Genomic DNA, 17,317 nt, shown 5'->3' on the forward strand with positions numbered 1-17,317 from the left:
TATCTGCCTGCTTGGCCTTCTCCTCCCTGGCCTCTTCTTCCTGGTTCCCCACCCCACTGCCTCCCTAGGCTGGATGAAACATACTCTCTGTCATTTTCTGAGTGTTTACTACCAATGACTTATAGGAAAACTTGACATTCAGACCTCCAAAGTTTTCTTTTGATAGGTACAGGTAATTTTTGGAGTTTATAAATTGTTGCTCCCAACAAATACTGTGCTTCAAGATTTTGTCTAAGCTTGCCAAAATGGCCTTAACTGAGCATGGCTTCTCAGTTCTAGCCAGCATCTTCCCTCCACCTAAAACCTATTGATGTAATAATAGTCAGGGAAATCTTTACTATTTGCAAAGATGAAAAATATATACTTCCTCAGCAGAAACCTTACAAGCTAGAAGGGATTGGAGTCTTATCTTTAGTCGCCTTAAACAGAATAAATAACTCTCAGCCAAGAATTTTGTGTCTGGCAAAACTAAGTTTTACGAATGAAGGAGAAATAAAGTTATGTTTAGACAAACAAATCCTGAGAGAATTTGTCACTACCAGACCAGCTTTATAAGAAATGCCAAAACGAGTTCTAAATCTTGAAACAAAAGGTTGATATGCACCAAAATACAAACTCTTGAAAGCATAAAATTCACAAGGTCTGTAAATAACACAATGAAGAAAACAGAGTGTGTAGGTAACAATTAACATGATGACTGAAACAGTACCTCACATCTTGATATTAATGTTCAACATAAATGGGCCTAAATGCTCCACTTAAAAGAAACAGATTGGCAGAATGGATACAAAATCACAAACCGAGTATCTACTATCTTCAAGAGACTCACTTAACACATATAAATTCAAGATATAAGGGTGAAAAAAGATATTCCATGCAAATGGAAACCAAAGCAAACAGGAGTAGCTTTTCTTAGATAAAACAGACTTTAAAGCAACAACAGTAAAAAAAAAAAAAAAAAAAAAAAAAAAAAAAACACACAAAGAAAGTCATTATATAATGAAAAAAGCATCAATCCAACAGGAAGATATTACAATCCTAAATTTATATGTAGCTAACACTGGAGTTCCCAGATTCATAAGACATTTACCACTAGACCTAAGAAAAGAGATAGACAACAACACAATAATAGTGGGGAACTTCAGTATTCCACTGTCAGCACCAGAGAGATCATTGAGACAGAAAGTCAACAAAGAAACAATAGATGTAAACTACACTCTAGAACAAATAGACCTAATAAATATTTACAGAAGATTACATTCTTCTCATCAGCACAGGGAACATTCTCCAAGCCAAACCATATGATAGGCCACAAAACAAGTCTCAGTAAATTTTTATAAATTGAAATTATAGTTTGATGGGAATAGCATTGAATCTATAAATTACTTTGGGCAGTATGGCCATTTTCAAGATATTGATTCTTCTTATCCATGAAGATGAAATGTTTTTCCATTTGTTTGTGTCCTCTCTTATTTCTTTGAGCAGTGGTTTGTAGTTCTTCTTGAAGAGGTCCTTCACATCCTCTGTTAGCTATATTCCTAGCTATTTTATTCTATTTGTGGTAATTGTTAATGGGAGTTCATCATGATATGGCACTCTGCTTGCCTTTTGTTGGTGTAAAGGAATGCTTGTGATACACTTTTATTTTTGTATCCTGAGACTTTGCTGAAGTTACTTATCAGTTCAAGAAGTTTTTGGGCTGAGATGATGGAGTTTTCTAAATATATAATCATGTCATCTGCAAACAGAGACAACTTGACTTTCTCTCTTCCTGTTTGAATACTCTTTATATCTTTCTCTTGCCTGATAACCCTGGCCAGAACTTCTAATACTATGTTGAATAGGAGTGGTGAGAGAGGGCATCCTTGTCTTGTACTGGTTTTCAAAGGGAATGCTTCCAGCTCTTACCCATTCAATATGATATGGCTATGGGTTTGTCATAAATAGCTCTTATTATTTTGAAATATGTTCCATCAATACCTAGTTTATTGAGGGTTTTTAACATGAAGGGATGTTGAATTTTATCAAAGGTCTTTTCTGCATCTATCAAGATAATTATGTGGTTTTTATCTTTGATTCTCTTTGTGTGATGGATTACGTTTATTGATTTGCATATGTTGAAGCAGTCTTGCATCCCAGACATGAAACTGACTTGATCAAGGTGGATAAGTTTTTTGATGTGCTGCTGGATTCGGCTTGCCGGTATTTTACTGAGGACTTTTGTATTGATGTTCATCAGGGATATTGCCCTGAAATTTTCTTTTTTTGTCTCTTCCCAGTTTTGGCATCAGAATGATGCTGGCTTCATAAAATGGGTTAAGGAGGAGTCCCTCCTTTTCAATTGTTTGTAATAGTTTCAGAAGGAATGGTACCAGCTCCTCTTTGTATTTCTGGTAGAATTTTTTTTTTTTTTTTTTTTTTTTTTTTTTTTTTTTTTTTGCTTGCATGCCTGAATGCATGTGTCTACTCCAGGGCACAAACTGTGTTAGTTACAGAATAAGAAACAAAAAAATTCAGCTGTGAATCTGTCTGGTCCTGGCCTTTTTTTGGTTGATAGGCTATTAAGTACTGCCTCAATTTCAGAGCTGTTATTGGTCTATTCAGGGATTCAGCTTCTTCCTGGTCTAGTCGTGATAAGGTGTATGAGTCCAGAAATTTATCCATTTCTTCTAGATTTTCTAGTTTATTTGTGTAGAGGTGTTTATAGTATTCTCTGATGGTAGTTTGTATTTCTGTGGGACCAGTGATTATATCCCCTTTATCATTCTTTTTTTTTTTTTTTTTTTTTTTTTTTTTTTTTTTTTTTTTGAGACGGAGTCTCACGCTGTTGCCCAGGCTGGAGTGCAGTGGCGCGATCTCGGCTCACTGCAAGCTCCGCCTCCCGGGTTCCCGCCATTCTCCTGCCTCAGCCTCCTGAGTAGCTGGGACTACAGGCGCCCGCCACCGCGCCCGGCTAATTTTTTGTATTTTTAGTAGAGACGGGGTTTCACTGTGGTCTCGATCTCCTGACCTTGTGATCCGCCCGCCTCGGCCTCCCAGAGTGCTGGGATTACAGGCTTGAGCCACCGCGCCCGGCCCCCTTTATCATTCTTATTGTGTCTATTTGATTCTTCTCTCTCTTCTTCTTTGTTAATCTGGCTAATGGTCTATTTTGTTAATTTTTTCAGAAAACCAGCTCCTGGATTCATTGATTTTTTGAGGGGAGTTTTTCATGTCTCTGTCTCCTTCAATTCTTCTCTGATCTTAGCTATTTCTTGCTTTCTGCTGACTTTTGGATTAGTTTGCTCTTGCCTCTCTAGCTCTTTTTTTTTTTTTTTTTTTTTTTTTTTTAATGGACTTTCACTCTTGCTGTCCAGGCTGGAGTGCAATGGCACAATCTCGGCTCACTGCAACCTCCACCTCCTGGGTTCAAGAGATTCTCCTGCCTCAGCCTCCTGAGTAGCTGGGATTATAGGCATGCGCCACCACACCTGGCTAATTTTGTATTTTTAGTAGAGATGGGGTTTCTCCATATTGGTCAGGTGGGTCTCAAACTCCCGACCTCAGGTGATCCACCTGCCTTGGCCTCCCAACGTGCTGGGATTACAGGCATAAGCCACCACACCCAGCCTCTAGCTCTTTTAATTGTGATGTTAGTGTGTCAGTTTGAGATCTTTCTAGCTTTCTGACATGGGCATTTAGTACTATAAGTTTCCGTCTTAACACTGCTTTAGCTATGTCCCAGAGATTCTGGAATGTTGTCTCTACATTCATCACAGAATTAGAAAAAACTGTTTTAAATTCAATATGGAATCAAAGAAGATTCCAAATAGCCAAGACAATCCTAAGGAAAAAGAACAAAGCTGGAGGCATCACATTACCTGACTTCAAACTATATGACAAGGCTACAGTAACCAAAACAGCATGGTACTGGTACCAAAGCAGACATTTAAACCAATGGAGCAGAATAGAGACCTCAGAAATAACACCACGCATCTACAACCATCTGATCTTCGACCAACCTGACAAAAACAAGCAATGGCAAAAGGATTCCCCATTTAATAAATAATGCTGGGAAAACAGGCTAGCCATATGCAGAAAATTGAAACTGGACCCCTTCCTTACACCTTATACAAAAATTAACTCAAAATGAATTAAAGATGTAAATGTAAAACCCAAAACCATAAAAATCCTAGAAGAAAACCAAGGCAATACCATTCAAGATGTAAGTGTGGGCAAAGTCTTCATGACAAAAACGCCAAAAAGCAATTGCAAGAAAAGCCAAAATTAACAAATGGGGTCTGATTAAACTAAAGATCTGCACAGCAAAAGAAACTAGCATTAGAGTGAACAGGCAACCTACAGAATGGGAGAAAAATTTTGCAATTCACCCATCTGACAAAGGTTTAATATCCAGAATTTACAAGGAACTTAAATCTATTTACAAGAAAAAAAAAAAAAAAAAAACCCATCAAAAAGCAGGCAAAGGATATGAACAGACACTTCTCAAAAGAAGACATTTACATGGCCAACAAACATACGGAAAAAAAAACTCAACATCACTGATCATCAGAGAAATGCAAATCAAAACCACAATGAGATACTATCTCATGCCAGTCAGAATGGCAATTATTAAGAGATCAGAAAACAACAGATGCTTTTGAGGCCATGGAGAAATAAGAATGCTTTTACACTGTTGGTGGGAATGTGAATTTGTTCAATCATTGTGGAAGACAGTATGGTAATTCCTCAAGGATCTGGAACCAGATATACCATTTGACCCAGCAATCTCATTACTGGGTATATACCCAAAGCAATATAAATTATTCTATTATAAAGACACATGAGCGTGTGTGTTTATTGCAGCAGTATTTACAATAGCAAAGGCATGGAACCAACCGAAATGCCCATCAATGATAGACTGGATAAAGAAAATGTGGTACATAGAATACTATGCAGCCATGAAAAGTAATGAGATCATGTCCTTTGCAGGTACATGGATGAAGCTGGAAGCCATCATCCTTAGCTAACTAACACAGGAACACAAAACCAAATACCACATGTTCTCACTCATAAGTGGAAGTTGATCATTGAGACCAAATGGACATAAAGAGGGGAACAACACACACCAGGGCCTGTTAGGGGGTGGGGGGGTGAGGACGGGAACTTAGGGGGGGTCAATAAGTGCAGCAAACCACCATGACACATGTATACTTATGTAACAAACCTGCACATTCTGCACATGTATCCCGTTTTGGGGGTTGTTTTTAGAAGAAAAATATTGAAATTATATCAAGTATCTCCTCAGACCACAGTGAAATAAAACTAGAAATCAACTCCAAAAGGAACTTTCAAAACCATAGAAATAAATGGAAATTAAATAACCTGCTCCTGAATGATTTATGGGTTAACACTGAAATTAAGATGGAAATTTAAAAATTATTTGAAATGAATGGTAACAGTGACATAAATTAACAAAACCTCTAGGATACAGCAAAAGCACTGCTTTTAAGAGGAAAGTTTATAGCACTAAATGCCTACATCAAAAATTCTGAAAGATCACAAACTGACAACCTAATGTCACGTCTCAAGGAGCCAGAAAAACCCAAAGCTAGCAGAAAAAAAGAAAGATGAGAGCAGAACCAAATAAAGTTGACACAAAAAATAAAAAAGATCAATGAAACAAAAAGCTGGTTCTTTGAAAAGATAAATAAAATGGATAGAACATTGACTAGAATAACCAAAAAAAGAAGAGAGAAGTTTCATATAAACTCAAAGTAGAAATGAAACTGGAGACATTACAACTGACATCAGAGAAATACAAAAGATCATTCAAGACTACTGCGAGCACCTCTCTGCACAAAACTAGAAAGATCTAAAGGAAATGAATAAATTCCTGGAAACATACATCCCTCCTAGATTAAATCGGGAATAAATAGAAACCATGAACAACCAATAAGAAGCAGTGAGATTGAATCAGTAATTTTTAAAATGCCAACAACAACAAAAAGCCCAGAGCCAGATGCACTCACAGCTGAATTCTACCAGACATTTAAAGAAGAATTGGTGCCAATACTACTGAAACGATTCCAAAAGGTTAAGAGGGAATCCCCTAACTCATTCTGTGAAGCCAGTGTCACCCTGATATCAAAACCAGGAAAGGACATGATAAAGAAACAACAGACCAGTATCCCTGATGAACGTAGTTGCAAAAATCCTCAACAAAATACTAGCTAACTGAATCCAGCAGCCTATCAAAAATATAATACACCATGATCAAGTGGATTTAATCCCAGGGATTTAGGGATGGTTTAACACATGCAAGTCAATAAATGTGGTACATCACAAAAACAGAATTTAGAACCATAGATCATTTCAATAGATGCAGAAAAAACATTTGATAAAATCCAGCATCCCTTTAGATAAAGATCCTCAACAAACTAGGCATAGAAGGGGCTTACCTCAAAATTGTAAAAGCCATATATGGCAAACCCACAGTCAATGTGATACTAAATGGGAAAAAGCCTAAAGCATTCCCCCTGAGAACTGGAACAAGACAAGGATGCCCACTTTCATCACTTCTATTCAACATAGTACTAGAAGTCCTAGCCAGAACAATTAGGCAAGAGAAAGAAAGAAATGACATCCAAATTAGAAAAGAAGTCAAAGTATCGCTGTTCATTAATGATATGATCATATACCTAGAAAACTCTAAAGACTCCTTCAGAAGACTCCTAGATTTGATAAATGAATTTAGTAAAGTCTCAGGTTACTAAATCAAATATACAGAAATTAGCACTGCTATACACCAACAGCGACCAAGCTGAGAATCAAATCAAGAACTCAATCCCTTTCACAACAACTTCAACAAAATAAAACAAAATACCTAGGAATATACTTATCCAAAGAGATGAAAGATCTCTACAGGGAGAACTTAAAAACACTGCTGAAAGAAATCATAGATGACACAAACATATAGAAACATATCCCATGCTCATGGATTGGAAGAATCAATATGAAAATGATCATACTGCCCAAGGCAATCTACAGATTGAATGCAATTCTTATCAAAATACCAACATCATTTTTCACAGAATTAGAAAAAATAATCTTAAAATTCATGTGGAACCAAAAAAGAGCCTGCATAGCCAAAACAATCCTAAGCAAAAAGAACAAATCAGAAGGCATCACATTACCAGATTTAAAATTATACTACAAGGATATAGTTACCAAAACAGCATGATACTGTTATAAAAGTGATACATAGACCAATGAAATAGAATAGAGAACTCAGAAATAAAGCCAAATACAACCAACTGATCTTTGACAAAGCATACGAAAACATAAATTGGGGAAATTATATCCTAATAAATAAATGGTGCTGGGAAAACTGGCTAGCCACATGTAGAAGAATGAAACTGGATCCCTATTTCTCACCTGACACAAAAATCAACTCAAGATGGATCAAAAATTTAAACCTAAGGCCTGAAACCAGAAAAATTCTGTAAGAAAACCTAGGAAAAACTCTTCTGGACATTGACCTAAGCAAAGAATGCATGACTGAGACCCCAAAAGCAAATGCAACAGAAACAAAAATAAATAAATGGGACTTAAATTAAACTGAAAAACTTCTTTGTAGGAAAGGAAATAATCATCAGAGTAAACAGACAACCCATAGAATGGGAGAAAATATTTGCAAATTATGCATCCAACAAAGAACTAATATCCAGAATCTACAAGAAACTCAAACATTACAGGAAAAAAAAAATCCCATCAAAAAGTGGGCAAATGACATAAATAGACATATTTCAAAAGATGTACGAATGGCCAAAAAAATCCGAAAAAATGCTCAGCATCACTAATCATCAGGGAAATGCAGATTAAAACCGCAATGAGATACCACCTTACTCCTGCAAGAATGACCACTATTAAAAAGACAAAAAAAAAAAAAAAAAAAGATGTTGACAAGGATGTGGTGAAAAGGGAATGTTTATACACTGCTGGTGGGAGTGCAAATTAGTACAACCTCTATGGAAAACAGTATGGAGATTTCTTAAAGAACTAAAAGTAGAACTACCATTCAATCTAGCAACCCCACTACTAGGTATCAACCCAAAGGAAAATAAATCATTATATCAAGAAGACACCTGCACACGTTTATTGCTACATAATTCACAATTGTAAAGATACGGAACCAACCTGAGTGCCCATTGACCAACGAATGTGTAAAGAATATGTAGTATATATACACCATGGTGTACTACTCAGCCATAAAAAAGAATGAAATAATGTCTTTGGCAGCAACTTAAATGGAGCTGGAGGCCATTATTCTGAGTGAGGAAATGGAATGGAAAACCAAATACTGTATGTTCTCGCTTATAAGTGGGAGCTAAGATATTAGTGCTCAAAAACATACAGAGTGACATAATGGATTATGGAGACTCAGAAAGGGGAGGGAAGAAGAGGAATAAAAAACTATGTATTGGGTACAATGTACACTACTCAGATGAAGAGTGCACTAAAGTCTCAGACTTCACCATTATATAATTCATCCATATAACCAAAAACCACTTGTACCCCAAAAGCTATTGAAATAAAAACAAACTAAAAAGAAAAATACATTTAATATTTTCAAAAATTTAGTGCCTATTAAACATTCATTCAGCAATGGAGTATAAGGTGTGGGCCAGGTATCTGTCCTAGGTCCTGGGAACTCAGCAGTGAGAAAGACAGACACAAATCCCTACACTAGTGGAACTTGCATTCTAACTGATATACCTATAATTACTAAACAAAATGAGGACTTGAAAAAGAGAAATAGAAGGAAGTATTGTGAGTCTGGGGGAGAAGAAAGATACACACAAGAGAAGAGAGAATTATGGAGAAATTACAAGATAACTCCTGAAAGGGTAGGGGCTGGGAACATGAGAAGGGAGCTCACTAAACTATTCACAAATCTGTTTGGTCCAATGGCAACCTCACCTGGGCATGGCATCAAAGAGAAGCTCCAAGTGGTGGATAAGGTGACTGGAAGGATAGACGACTCAACCTGGAACTCAAAGGTCATGATGAGCATCCAAAAGGCAAGAACTGAATGTGCCCAGAAGTCCAGATCAAAAGGTAAGACTAATGATGAAATCTGCTATTTGAATAGCTCAATGTATGAGGGTCTCCTGGAGCATGTACAGGGTCAGATAGATATGTAAAGTCGATAGTAGAAGGAGGGAGATGTACAGATAAGAGGGACATGAAGACAGAGCATGGATCTGTTGATGTGACAGTGGTTGTTGGAAGAACTGTTCTCGGGGTGCAGTTCACCTTGGCTTTGCCATGTGGATTTACATGACCACTCCCCAGTGTCTGCTGTTTTCATTTCTATGATTAGAGTCGCCACTACTCTCTTGAGTTTGGGAGACTCCTTTCTGGTTCTGGCCAACCCAGTCTTGGAAGTGGCACCAATCCTCAGAGTGGACACATTTGCAAGATTATTTTTTAATGTTTCATTTCTAGAAGTGAAGTTGCTTGGTCAAGTCTGCATTTTTAAATTAGGACATATTTGTTGTCAAATCGCCTAAATTATCTGTTTATACTCCCTTTAACATCATACAGACACCTTTTCCCTCCATTTTCTCCAACACTAGAAATAACAAGATGTGTCTATGATGACTGCCAAAGGTGAAGAGTGATATTTCACTGGTGTTTCCCTTTGAATTTCTTTGCACTAGGCAGGTGATCGAACATGCTGTGGTAGGTTATATTACAGTTCTCCAGTGTTCCAGTGCCCCACCTCCTCAGAAGTCCACAGCCCTGCCCTGTGGACTCAGGAATGCCCATGTGATAACTTAGCCAAAGAAATGTGGACCCAAGTTAGAGAGCCACTTTCAGGCCAAGGCTTTAAAAGCCCCTTTGTCTCCTTTCTGTCTGCCCAAGACCAGGAATGTTCTAGACAGAGGCTGCTCTGTCTGCAGGAGCCATGAGTGTCAGTGATGTAGGGCTGAGCCTCATCTAATTTATGATGAACAAACAGCATGAGAGAGAGGTAAACCTTTGTCATTGTAAACCAGAGCTTGGCAATTTTTTTCCAAAAAGGACCAGAAGATGCACGTACTTGACTCTGCCTTTGTAGCGTGACAGCAGCCAGAGGCAAATACATAGAGAAATGGGTGTGGCTATATTCCAATAAAACTTTATTTACATAAACAGGCAGTAGGCCAATTTGGCCCTTAGACCATAGTTTGCTGACACCTGTAATAAAACACTGAGATCTGGAGGATTGTGAATTACCACAGCATTACCTAGCCTATCTTTACCAATTTACCTGTTTTTTAAATAAATTTGACATTGGAATTTTTTCTTTTGAGGCTCATCTGTTTGAATTTGCCCATTTTTCTATAGGAATGGCCATTTTTTGTTTAATCAGTTAGGGAGATTAACCCTTTGTTATAATTATTGCAGTTTTTCTGATTTTGTTTCTATCTTTGAACTTAAGAAGCTTTTGGTTGTGGAGCCATCTGCTTAGTTAGCTAGACAAATCAGTTTACCTTTAGCAGTATGGTTTATGCCAGAGTTTCTCAATCTTGGCATTATTGACATTTTGGACTGAATAATTCTTCGCTTCGGAGGCTGTCCTGTGTGTCATCGGATGTTTAGCAACAGCTCTGGCCTCTACCCATTAGATGCCAGTAGCACCTGCTTCCCAGTCCTGACAAACAAAATGATTTCCAAACATTGCCAGATATCCCTGAGAGCAAAGTCACCCAGTGTTAACCACTGCTTTATGCCCATTACTTCCTCCTTAAAAAGCCCTTCCTATGTGATATTTATAAGGCCATACAGTAGCCCCCCTTTATAAGCAGTTTTTTGTTCCATGATTTCAGTTACCTGGAGTCAACTGCAGTTTGAAAATCTTAAATGGAAAGTTCCAGAAATAAACAATTTATAAGTTAAAAATTATGTGCTGTTCTGAGTAGCGTGACGGTCTTGCACCATCCTGCTGTATCCCACTCGGGGATGTGAATCCTCTCTTGATCCAGTGTGTCTTACTGTATACGCAGCGCACCCATCAATCACTTAGTAGCTGTCTTGGTTTTGAAGAATCATAGTATCTGCAGGGGTGTCCACTACCCATGGTTTCAGGTATCCACTGGAGGGCTTGAAACATATGGCCTGTGGATAAGGGGGGGACTCCTGTACATCCCTTTATTCTAGTATTTGTAGTAAATGTATTGATATATATTGATTCGTGGAAATTTGGCTTCTGTAGTATTTTTAGTTTTTCTGTCTTTTAACATGAGCTTGCTGTATTTCCTTAGTCAATGCTGCAAGGAAGTCCTTTCGTAAGGACTCATATGTAACTTGTCTCTCCAAACTGGTAGAAAAACAGGAAAAAATACTTTAAGATTGTTAACATATGAGTCTTATAAATCTACGTTTGTAGCTATAAGTGATTATTAATTCTGTTTTTAGAAAAGAAAAAGGAAAAAGATATCTGTTCAAGTTCAGAAAGGAAATTTCAGAAAAATATTCACTGAAGAAGCAAGCAAGCAAGCCACAGCGCCTCCCTCTTGGGTTCCCCAGAGCCCTGGCCTCTGCCGCAGGCTCCACCCGCTGTCTCCTTCTCTCTCCCTTCTTCCACCGTCCTTGTCCTTCTCCTCCGAAGTTGTTCTCCACCCTCATGGGTACCAGCTGAATTGGGTGCATCAGGAGTGCTGCCAGCCTAACAACCCACCCACTTGTGCACGGTGGCTATTTCCATACTTGGAAGGATTCTTTAACACAGAGCTGTACAAAGACCCAAAAATGATTAAGGATGATCACTAAACCTTTAAGTCAAGTTCTAAAATAAACTTCTATGTCTTCCATTCTAGGAATTAAAGGAAACCCTTATTCAAGCACAGCCTGACAGTGTTCTCGTTCCTTTTCCTGTGTTCGTTGGGACCCTGGGCTTGCTTCAGCCTCTCTGTCCCTCCGGCCTCTCTGCATCTCTGTCCTCTCCCTCCCATTCCTCTTCTTGCATTTATTTTTCTTCTGCTTTTATACCTCACTTCTTCAGCGTCATTTCTTGTCACCCTCTCTTCCTTTTTTAGTCTCCAGCCACTTTGGCCCTTTTCATTCATTATCGAAGTATAGTAGGTGCTACGCAAGGTGAGAACCCCAGACTGGTGTCATTGACAAGCATGTTGGTTGCAGGTCTACGAGAATAAGGAGCTTGTAAACCAACTGTGATGCTAAGCACACTGTTTTCATAGCTAGACTCCTCAGTGGCAACAGCAGTGCATTGATTCTGATCAAGCCCCTGTCCCGTCGTAGGTTGGAGCATTGAGTAGCACTGGTAGATGTGCTTGCAGAAAATGCATGTATCCTAAGAGTACAGCTTGATGGATTCACACACACAGAAAAAGCACCCACATACCCAGCATGCAACTCAAGACACAGGATGTCACCAACACCCATAAACCACCCCTACCCATGTCTCTAGGGTCACATCAGCCTGACTCCTCACAGCATAGGTCATCAGATACTGAATGCTGCTACATCGTTCCTGCTCAGTACCTCCTCACATGGGCCTCCCCACTCACCGCCCCCCCAACCCCAAAGCTAATCCCCTTATCCTCCTCCCTTTCCTTGCTATACACCCTCAGACCTCACCTTTTCTTTAAAAAAATTTAAGTTCTGGGATATATGTACAGGTTTGTTACATAGGTAAATGTGTGCCATGGTGGTTTGCTGCACCTATCAACCCATCCCATAGGTATTAAGCCCAACATGCATTAGCTATTTATCCTGGTGCTCTCCCTCCTGCTCCCCTGACAGGCCCCAGTGTGTGCTGTTCCCCTCCCTGTATCCGTGTGTTCTCATTGTTTAACTCCCACTTATAAGTGAGAACATGCGGTGTTTAGTTTTCTGTTCCTGCATTAGTTTGCTGAGGATAATGGCTGCAAGCTCTAATCATGCCCCTGCAAAGAACATGACCTTGTTCCTTTTTATGGCTGCATAATATTCCGTGGTGTATATGTACCACATATTCTTTACCCAGTCTATAATTGATGGATATTTAGGTTGAACCCATGTCTTTGCTATTGTGAATAGTGCTGCAGTGAACATACACATGCATGTATCTTTATAATAGAATGATTTATATTCCTTTGGGTGTATACCCAGTAATGGGATTGCTTGCTGAGTCAAATGGTATTTCTGGTTCTAGGTCTTTGAGGAATTGCTACGAGGTCTTTCACAATGGTTGAACTAATTTACATTATCACCAACAGTATAAAAGTGTTCCTATTTTTTCACAGCTTTGCCAGCATCTGTTGTTTCTTAACTTTTTAATAATCGCCATTCTGACTGGCATGAGATGGTATCTCATTGTGGTTTTGATTTACAGTTCTCTAATGCTCAGTGATGTGGAGCTTTTTTTCATATGTTTATCAGCTGCATAAATGTCTTCTTATGAGAAGTGTCTGTTCATGTCCTTTGCCCACTTTTTAAAGGTGTTGTTTTTTTTCTTGTAAATTTGTTTAAGTTCCTTGTAAATTCTGGATATTAGACCTTTGCCCTCAGACCTCACCTTAAATGTCACTTCCACAGGGAAGCATTCTCTCTCCCAGCAGGTGGGGGTGGGTCTCCCTGACATACCCTTGTGGAGACCTGCATTTTGTCTTCATGGCACTTATCTTAACTGTGATGAATGATCTGTGCACAGCCTGTTCACTGTGCAAAAGTCACGTGAGGTCAGTAAGCGGATGGGTCTTGCGCGTTGCTGTATGTCCAGCTCCCCATGCCTCACACAGCTGGTACTTCTTCATCAAGTTATGAACACCAGTATCTGGGCCCATCTGATGCATGTGTGTGAGTTAGAAAAAGGTGCCCCTACCTCAATTCACTACCTCATCTGTCACAGCCAATTCTTGAAACCAAACCCTTTTCTGCCATCTTCTGGAAGATTGTTGTACTAAGCAGGTACACTGATTCTGTTTCTAATATGAATCAGAGCACCCCTTAAGGATGGAGTCCTTGCTCAGGGCACAACCCATCAACTTTATGCAGAGGTCCTGATGAACATATAAATGTGTACCTTACATCACAGTTGGCAAAGCACTCTGATCCACATTTTGCCATTTAATTCCCATAATAAGTAAGTGTTATCAGCCCGTTTTACAGATTCAATTAAAGGGTAAAAGACTTGAATGAGCTAAAATCAACCTGTGTGTTCCAATTTCCAGCCCTTTTTCCTTTACACGAAAAATGTACATGAACCCAGATTCCACCTCGTCTCAAACACTGATGGAGGCAGGAGCCCTGGCAAACGTTGACAGTTGTCCCTCAGCATCAGTTTCTTCTCCCTTCTGCCCTATCCGTAACTTCTCATTAAACACCGAGTATTTGTGCTGCTGTCGCTTGTATGATGTGGAGTCTCGTGGCATTTCTGATGATGTGGAAAGAGTGCTAGATACTGGGTCTGGCCTGTCTCAATTCCAGTGCCAGCTCCACCTCATGTAATGTGGTGACCACTGGCAATTCTCTCTCCACATCTGAGCCCAAGTCCCTCATCTATAAAATGGGGACAGTCGTTGCCTTCTCATTCTTACACATTGTTGTGAGGATAGACGACACAGTGCATCTGCTGCTCTTACTATTTCCTTGACTATCACTTTTCTCCTTACCACCCCATCTCCACCCCCCCACCACTCCATCTCCACCCCCCGCCATCCCCTTCCCACACCCCTCGTGTATACATCATAGAGCTCCCAAATCATTCCCCAGAACTGTGGTCTTTCCATGCATAATTTCCACCTTGTGCTTCTTCCCCACATTCTGTAGGAATTCCCGGAGTTGATCTTCTGGATTATGAATTCGTTTTTTACCATGCCGCTATTTCTCGTCTGGATTCAGCTTTTCTTCTTAATTTTCTCCACCTTGCTTTTCCTTTCCCTGAGCTCTCTCTTCTCTAATTGCTTGCTTTTCACAGCAGGTTCCTCGTTGTTTGCTCACGCTTCCTAATGGGGACCTAAATCCACCGCTGCTGCAGCTCACTTTACAAAGGAACCAGCTGATGTTAGAGAGCCCCAAGCATCCCCCACAGGGTTCCTGGGGCTGCAGGGTTTCATCCTTCAAGGCCTGGTTGCTGAGATGAGTAGGTGAGACTGAGTCAAAGTCAGCACTATTGGGAACAGGCCAGAAAGCTGCCCTGAGGCATAGGACAGCTGGCTTTGGAAGTCCTTGGGCCTAAAAGCCCCACTTCACTTGATGACTTGCCTCCACTGGGTAAGGAAGGGACTGATGCTTGTCCCCATGACTCTGCACATCCGCTTGCTACCCGTGGCCCCCAAAACCACCCCCTGCTCCCTCATCTGCTTGTGAATGTGTTTGGGATGTTTGTGTTCACTAAAGCTATATTCACCACAGGGAATTAGAGAAGACATTTCTCTGGAGACAGAGAACTGTAGAAGGTCCCCATAGCTGTGCTAATCTCCCTCAAGGTTTGCAACAGTGGTCCAGAGTCACCTGGAGCTCCGCCTTTCACCCACATTAGGAACCTGCGGCAGCAAGTTTCCCACTCAAATCTGGTAACAGTAAATCACGCTTAGGTAATCCTTCTAGTAAGTGGCAGAGCCAGGATTATAAGCCCCTCCCACCCCCACCCCTGCCCGCACCCTAGTCTGGCTCCCAAGGACACGCTCTCATCTGCTGTGCCATATTTACTGAGTAGAGTCTAGAGACAAATGGTGGAGCTGGCCCCTCCATGCAAGAGGGCTGCTGTTGAAACAAAGTTTTTCCCACCCTAAGTTCCCACACACCCCCTACCTTCCACCCCCATGCCTAGCCTTGCTGCCAGCCTCTGCTCCTGTGAGGCCAGGCATCCTGTAGGGTTCTGTCGGGGGGATTACATCCTCACTTCTCAGTGTCCCTCCTTTCTCAGTCTGACTCTACCTGCCTTGTATCTTTCCAGAGAAATGAATGGCTTCTTCACCACTGATGCTGTTCCTTCCTCTTTCCATCAATGCTCTTGTTTTGCCATTTGTTTTCCTTTAGCTCTTTCAATAACCGTTTGAGGCAAGGGAGAGAGTTGGACCAGATGTTCTCCTAGGCTCATTTTAGGTGTAATATCCTCTATAACTCAACATAAGACATGGACAGCCCCTTCATTTCTCCCCAGAGAAACAGCCCCTGCTGTCTTTCTTTAATGAATTCACCCATAGTGAGGTTGGAGGGGAAGGCAGCAGGAATTGCTGAGATTTATTTTAAACCCTCTTGCAACTGCTTCTCCTGAATCTAAACTCCAGATTTCTACCCAGGGATTCTGAGTTGCCAGACCGCTCCATGAGAAACTGGGAAATTAGTTCAGAGCTCTCCAGGGTTTTCTTTTATTCATCAAGGAAGAAGCAAGGAAGCAATAAAATGAAAAGAAACAGCAAATAATTAAGACTGACACCATCCTCTCAGTGCCAGCCACCTCACTCACCCAAGTCTTCATTTGAATCAGGAAATAAGATTATAAATGAAGATTTTTTTTCCTCTGGCAACATGAATGCAAAGAAATATTTTAGGTAGGCAACTTCCATCAGCACAGAGAGATCAGCAGGACGCTTATAGAATAGAAGACTATTCGGTGGCAGCCAATTCACTTGCAAATTAAGACACATTCACTGAAGAAGCCCTATATGTTCTACTAAAATGTTTTGTTGGCTGTAGTGTTGGTGGCGGTGGTGGTGGTTTGTTGCAGGCTGCTGTGTACACAGAGCTTATTTGCCACTCGAGATGAAAGAGTTCCTGCAAACTAACCAGAGAATGTTCCCCAGTACCCTGTACATTATTGGAATTCATGGAGGGGAGAATTCAAAAGGAAGATGGGATGAAGACTGAATAACATGAAACTGTTCTCTTCTACTTTCAGGAAAACCCAAAAGTGACCCTGTGGATTTTCACTGTTCTAAGCTCCCCGTGACCTGTGGTGAGGCGAAAGGGATTTTATATAAGAAGAAAATGAAACACGGTGAGTTCCTTGGTCTTCTGCTCTTTGGAATCCCTAGATGAAGGACTCACTAGAAGGGAGGAAAATACCTGGGTGTATAATTGATCAGGCAATGGACCCTAGGCTGCAGAAGAAGAGACACTTCTTAGGAAGGAATTTCCAAACTCTTCCACATCATGGTATTTTTGGCAACCAGATCACTCCACTCCCACCTGGAAGTCACCCATGGGCCCTGCTGTACTGACAGCCACGTCCTTGGTGCATGTAGGCACCACATGAATGCAAAATCGGTCCCACCCCCTCACCACTCAGTCAGGCTTTAGGGCTGGCTTCAGTCCAAGAGGGGAGGCCTTCAGACTCCCCTGC

General features: G+C 40.4%; 1 protein-coding gene across 10 annotated transcripts in view; it reads left to right on the forward strand.

Moving 5' to 3' along the window:
- The window catches only part of SP110 (SP110 nuclear body protein), a 42,915-nt gene that overhangs the window by 24,271 nt on the left and 1,327 nt on the right, over window positions 1-17,317 (forward strand). For 7 of the 10 annotated variants that reach the window (XM_050751115.1, XM_050751117.1, XM_050751118.1 and 4 more), the window contains 2 exons: window positions 8,980-9,099; window positions 16,874-16,972. In XM_050751115.1, coding sequence (XP_050607072.1) covers window positions 8,980-9,099; window positions 16,874-16,972 — 219 coding nt within the window. The remainder of the gene's footprint in view (window positions 1-8,979; window positions 9,100-16,873; window positions 16,973-17,317) is intronic. The other 3 variants (XM_050751123.1, XM_050751124.1, XM_050751125.1) reach the window with 1 other exon arrangement.

The sequence above is a fragment of the Macaca thibetana genome, chromosome 12, assembly GCF_024542745.1.
Source record: "Macaca thibetana thibetana isolate TM-01 chromosome 12, ASM2454274v1, whole genome shotgun sequence".
Classification (NCBI taxonomy): domain Eukaryota; kingdom Metazoa; phylum Chordata; class Mammalia; order Primates; family Cercopithecidae; genus Macaca; species Macaca thibetana.